The sequence below is a fragment of the Helobdella robusta genome (assembly GCF_000326865.2).
Source record: "Helobdella robusta unplaced genomic scaffold HELROscaffold_18, whole genome shotgun sequence".
Classification (NCBI taxonomy): domain Eukaryota; kingdom Metazoa; phylum Annelida; class Clitellata; order Rhynchobdellida; family Glossiphoniidae; genus Helobdella; species Helobdella robusta.
Window position 1 is genome coordinate 3,145,194 of NW_008703981.1, and position 7,355 is coordinate 3,152,548.

A 7,355-nucleotide genomic window follows, 5' to 3' on the forward strand; every position below is an offset into this window, starting at 1 on the left:
TTTTAAAGTTATTCGCCAGGGTCGGACCCCACAGCTTCTTGATATTTTGCAGTACGATGGGTTTCGTGTCCATGGCTGTATATGCGGGCATCTGGGTCATAGGGAGAACCACCCCCAAGCACATTGGTAAGTTTTCGGTCAATGACGTATGATTTAAACACACACACACACACACACACACACAGATCCACACACAGTTATAAATGATTAATTATTCATCATTGTCGCGTCGTCGTCATCACTGTTGTCATTTTCTTCTTTCTCACGATCGAAACCTACCTACCCACCCACACCATCACCCCCCAGCGACCGCAAACTCCTCCTTCGTGTGGTGCCGTATGTGCATAATTGACAAGACGACACCAGGTCACGGGGTACGTAGGAGGAGCTTGGCAGCCCCGCCGGATTCTGCCCCCACCCCCGGCGAGATTGAGATGGAGCCCGTCAATCACTCTTAAAACTATGACGGACGAATATCATTCATTCATTTATTATTAATTATGGTTATTCAAATTTTATTTATCCATTCCTGGATTTATTCATTCCTGTCTTGTTTCCATACGTATGCACCGCATTTGAGATGATGATGCATCTGCTTAGTCAGTTCATTTATTCATTCATTCATTCATTCACTCATTCATTCATTCCCTCATTCATTCACTCAGATTTTAGTTAGCGCATTTATACACGTGTACAAATGTTTAAACAGGTATTGTATTGGAAATAAATGAGAATATTATTAATATTTCAAACCTCTTTTTTTTATTTTATTTTCTCCTGCTTTCATTCTCTCTCTTTCTCTCACTCTCTCTCTCTCTCTCTCGCTCTCTCGTTCTCTCTTCTTCCTTAATTTTTTTGGCTCTTAGACACAGCATAAGTGCAAGTGTAAATATGACGATGAATAGCGATAAAATGTCGTCACATGTTTGTCGATCGACTTTACAACCGTAGCCACCACAACAGCCACCACAACAGCCACCACAACAGCCACCACAACCACAACCACCACAACAACTACCATCGTCGTCGTCGTCATTATTATTCTTGTTTTTATTATTATTATTATTATTATTGCCATTTCCGTCGTCATCATTATCATAACCCATCCCCCACATTCCCGAATTAAATGTTTTCAGTTGTTAGTGCAACCTTCGTTGTCTTTTTTTGTACTGTACTGCAGAATGTCGTAGAAATATTTTATTTCAACGCGTGTGTTTCTGTAGATTTTAGCATGTGGAGAAAATTTACTATCGTAAAAACTATAATTAATATTTATAATTATAATTTTAACTATAATTATAATCATAATAATTATTACTAATTGTTCTCCCTGTAATGTTTTGTTTCGTCATCTTCATCTAAATGTTCATTTTGTCAGCCGGCTTGAAAAAACTTATATGAATTCCTATCTATACAACCTATACTAATATATAATATTATTATATATATAAATATATATCGTAATAAATTTATTACAGCATATAAATATTCATAATTATACTTGCTTTTTTCAATTTGTAACTTTCGTGCTAACTTGTATTCGCTGGGAGTTGAGCTTTTTAGGTGTTTTTCGTCTCGTCTTAAATCTCTGTTTAAGATTTTATTGATCATTTTCTTCCATTCATTCGTTCGTTCGTTCGTTCGTTCATTCATTCATTTTTCCATTCATTCATTCATTCATTCATTCATTCGTACGTATATTATGGTTATAAATGTTATCAGTAGTATTATCAATTTATGATCTTTGCATTGAGATAATAATATTGTTCTTATATCTACATTGTTATTATTGCTACTATTACCACCAGTAGTTGTAGTAGTAGCGACAGAAGCGGCAGTAGTAGTAGTAGCCGCAGTAGTAGTACAGCAGCCGTAGTAGAGTATCATCAGTATCATTCAGTAATTGAATGATACTGATGAAACATCAATGATGCTGTTAAAACACAAACTTAAAAGAACCGATTTGAACCGGATAACAACATAGTAACTATAACACATAGCTGCACGCACGCACACACACATACACACACACATATATATATACACAAACACACATCACAGTCACACATACACATGCATACATCACATGTGCATATTTATAGACACATACACACTAACATAAATAATTTTAGATCTTAAATGTATGTATACATGCTTACGACACGTACATTAACCTATTAAATAATGATCATTCATTCAGTCACTCATTTATTCATTCATTCATTCATTCACCGCCCGCCCACGTAAATAATTCTTTTATCCGATTCACTCATCTATTCATACTCTCATTCACTCATTCACTCACTCATTCACTCACTCACTCATTCATTTTTTCATTCATTCACTCATTTGGTTTCATTCATTCAATCATTTTCAGTGATTCCTCCATATCCCTATAATTTATTCACCCACTATTTCACTTATTTATCCATTCACTCATTCACTCTCTCGCATAATCACATGATTCTTAATATCATCATCGTCGTCGTCGTCGTCATCGTAACATTGCTTACTCAACTAAACAAAACACACCACACACACACACACACACACACACACACACACACACACACACATACACGCACGCACACAAACATACACACACAGACACAGACACACACACATTCGCAACAACAACAACATCAGCCACACATTCATCTCACTACACACGGCTGCATAGTTCTACCAATACAGGTGAACGGGAGATATTGTAAAGCATGCTTTGTAGTGGTATCGAGGCAAACAAAGTGAGATAGTGATGTAAAATAAAAGAGAGAGAGAAAGAGAGAGAAAAGTTGTCAGAAAGAAAGACCGAGGAAGAGAGAGAGAGAGAGGAAGAGAGAGAGAGAGAGAGAGAGAGAGAGATTGCATGCAGAAAATATGCAAGAAAGTATGAAGTGCTTGTTGAGTCGCTGATGAAGACGACGACTACGATTACGGTTATGATGACGAAGAAGAAGAGACTGATTAATAATAATAATAATAATAATAATAATAATAATAATAATAATAATAATAATAATAGTAATAGTAATAATAATAATAACACGGACGATGCTGATGACTAAGATGACGATGATGGTGGCATGAATTACTTAATCATTAGGAATTATTGTTAAAATGTAAACCGTGGGCGTTTTTTAATGTACGCATGTAAGTGTACCACACACACACACACACACACACACACACACACACACACACACACACACACACACACACACACACACACACACACATACATACATACATACATACATACATACATACATACATACATACCTACATCATACATACATACATACATTTTTTTTTTGTGTTATGTTCTGGTAAATAAAAAGTATTTTTGATTTGATTTGATATTTCTTTTCTGCAAACAGAAACATGTATGTGTGAATCTATATATAATGTATCGTGAACGAAAGGTTGAGAAATACCCTTCTAAAAAAAATGATTACCAGCGATTTAGTTGATGAAAATCACGGAAAGGTTTATAAACAACAAACAATCTCTAGGTCGAAGCGTGAAGAATCAATGAACGAACTACTATTAGCCAAACTCATATTTGAAGAATTGCGAATTAAATGTGTTAAAGAAAATGAATGAATGAATGAATGAATGAACGAACGAACGAACGAATGAATGAATGAACGAACGAACGAACGACCGAATGAATGAATGAATGAATGAATGAATGAATGAATGAATGAATGAATGAATGAATGAATGAATGAATGAATGAATGAATGAATGAATGAATGAATGAATGAATGAATGAGGGAATGTAGGAACGAACGAAGGAATGAACGAATTAAAGAACGAGTGATAACATTTACATCCGTTTGTCAAATGCATAAGCATAAAATCCAAAAGCGAGCATTTGCGTCGTTACGTAACGAAACATCTGAGACCAGAAATACCGCAGACACCAAAATACAAACACGACAGCACTACTTCTACTACTGCTGCTGCTGCTACTTCTACTTTTACTACTTCTACTAATACTACTGCTGCTGCTACTGTTGCTACTTCTACTACTACGACACCTGAAATCCAATATCCATTGCAACAAGAATACAATACCCCAAAAGGCAATCAAACGTATCGCGTATTAATTTAAAAGAATAACCACGTAAGAAGAGCCCTGTAACTCTATCAGTAGATTATTAATTAACATAAATGTCAGGATTTGAAATTAGATAGATGTTCTCCGGCAGTTTGAAATTAGGTAGCATTTGAAAGTATTGTAATTCCCAATATTTGAAATTAGTTTGGTATTGGTTTAGTCCGTAGTAGCCAACAGACAATAGCGTCTCAGTTGGATGTCTTTGGACAGTTGGAGCCCCTAAAAAGTGTCTCATTATTTCCCATCAAACATTCATTCATTCTTTTATTCATGCATGCACTTCTTCAATCGTTCATTCTTCTGCCAATTCATCCATGTATCCAATTCTTTATATAACCATCCATACATCTATCCATCTATCAACTCAATCCATCCAATCGATCCATCCAACTATAAGATAATCATTTATTTATGTTAGAATGCTATTGGGAAATTGAACACACGCACACACGAACACACACACACACACACACACACACACACACATATATATATATATATATATATATATATATATATATACATATATATATATATATAATATGGCTGGGACCTATCATATAAGTAGCAATACAATGTAGAAACATCCGATAAATTGTTTAAATTTATTTTCCGCTTGTGTGTAATTGTTACGATATAAAGGATACAATACAAGAACATATAGGTATTTTTTGACATTTTTTTATTTTTGGTATTTTTGGTATTATATATATGCGTGTGTGTGTGTGAGTGTGCGTGCGTGTGTGTGTGTATGCCGCATTTTGATATATATATATAAGTGTGTATTTCACAATTTCGCATATATATTTATGTATGTTTGTGCATTCACATATGTGTATCTGTTGAGGTTCTCATCAGAAGTTCTGCAGGCAAGCGTTATTAGCTTATATTCTGATGGTGATTTTATTTTCTTAAGGTTGCAAATGGAGAAGTGGAGAAAAATATGAATAATAATAACAACAACAATAACAACAATAATAATAATAACTAATAATTATAATAATTAATAATAGCAATAATTGTATTGTTTTTTAATTCTTGAGTTGCTGGCAAAAGAAAGTTGATGAAGTCTTGATTAAACAGGTGAGGGAAATTTTGATTGTCTTAATAAAATTAACAATAATTATACTACTTCTACTTCTACTGCTGCTGCTGCTGCTTCTACTCCTACAACTACTACTAAGATTATTAGCATGTACATGTAATAGTGTGTGTGTGTGTGCATGGATGTGAAGATGTGTGTGTGTGTGTATGTGTGTGATTGTGTGTGTGTTAACTAAAAACTGAAAGAGTTTAAACCGGTGCAGATGTTGATTAATAATATAATTGTGTAGGTGTGTATGTGATTAATTATGCAACAAACCACTGATACACAAACATCTCACATGCATTCATGCACACATGTACACACGTATATAAGGACAAACAGACCAGCAAACATACAGACATACGTACAAACAAACAAACACACAAACTGATGAATACACACATACAAGTCAATATATCTGAATAGAAATTCTCACAGAAACAGACACACACGCATACAAACAAATATACACATACACACACACACTCCCATACAAACACACACACACAAACATACACACATACACACAAACACTCACCTTGTCTAGCACGCACCTGGATTAAGATGCAATATTTTTCAAGTAATTAGAACAACCACATCGCTCATGACAATGACGACGACGATGATGATGATGTTATTATTATTATTATTATCAAAGACAAACATACAAATAGACATATGAATAGAAAGATAAATACAAACATACATGCGCACACACACATACGCACACATACATACATACACACATAAACATATATACTAACATAAAAAAAACATCATCATAGTATGTTTCATTGCAGCCTAGTAATTTCGAAACAGCTTTGAATGGAAAGCCATTCGCTCATTACTGTATTATTACTTCTACTACTGCTAATAATGGTAGTAGTAAAAGTATTGTTGTTATTATTATTACTGTTAATAAGTCGAATGAATGACTCATTTTCGCTTTTTGGCGCTCAAAATATCAAAATTCAAATTTTTAAAAATGAAACTCTAACTATCGTGTCCACCACTTCAGGCACGCACGCACGCACACACATTCTGGCAAACATACACGCATACACATACATACATTTACATACACACACTCATACTCACATACATACATACATACATACATAGATGAATACATGTATACATGCATGCATACATACATACACTCATACTCACATACATACATACATACATAGATGAATACATGCATACATACATACATGCATACATACATATCAAACTACAATTCACACACAAATAAACATGCACTTGCATGACGAAGTTTACCTGTTGATGTTGTTTTATTGTCATCATCGTCGTCGTCGTCATCATCAATGTAACAGGTTGCCAATGCACACGCAATTTTAAAACAATTGATGATAATAATAACAAATAATAGCAATAATAATAATAATAATAATAATAAAGTTATAATTATGTCGAATTATAGTATTATTATCATAAGTAATTGTATAATTATAGCCGTGATGGATGGATGGACAAAGGGAATGAATTTATCGAAAAAAAAAATGAATAAAATGAATTTTTTAGAAAGAATTTAACACCAGCAATTTTGAGCCTAAAGTCTTCGAACTCATTAGCATGTATTAATATTAATTAAATTGGGGGGGGAGCTAATTAATATTCATGAGATGATTCACGAGGCATGACGTCACTAATTAATTATGTTAATTGATGGAGGAGAAAATTAAGACGTCGACCAACGGTAACATAAGCTGCTACGGTGATGATGACAATGATGATGATGATGATGATGATGGTGATAGTGATACTAATAAATATAATAATAATAATAAAATAATAATAATAATAATAATAATAAAGATGGTGACGACGACAATGATGATGAGAATGGCAAACCATGATTCAAACGTTGGTGATCTTCAAGTATTTGCAACGATAAGATGAATGCATCGTAGGATAAGATCATGACGCAATAAGAATAATAAAAATAATAATAATAATAATAATTTAATCATAATAATAGTATTGCTGTTATTATTATTTATATCATTTAATCATAATTCTTTTAATCGTCTTAGTCTTAGGTCGTCGAATTCGTAAGATTTTTATAGAAAGCAATTCTCGGGCCCACTCAAACAAGTTCCGTCATGATACATACACACA

At 33.6% G+C, this 7,355-nt stretch overlaps 1 protein-coding gene across 1 annotated transcript in view; it reads left to right on the forward strand.

Annotated features, from left to right (window-relative positions):
• HELRODRAFT_170736 (hypothetical protein) overlaps positions 1–458 on the forward strand; it is a gene marked incomplete at both ends in the record, with an annotated part of 5,686 nt that extends 5,228 nt beyond the window's left edge. Inside the window, 2 exons of the mRNA XM_009016532.1 lie at positions 9–126; positions 307–458. Coding sequence (XP_009014780.1) covers positions 9–126; positions 307–458 — 270 coding nt within the window. The remainder of the gene's footprint in view (positions 1–8; positions 127–306) is intronic.
• Between the last annotated feature and the right edge of the window lie 6,897 nt (positions 459–7,355).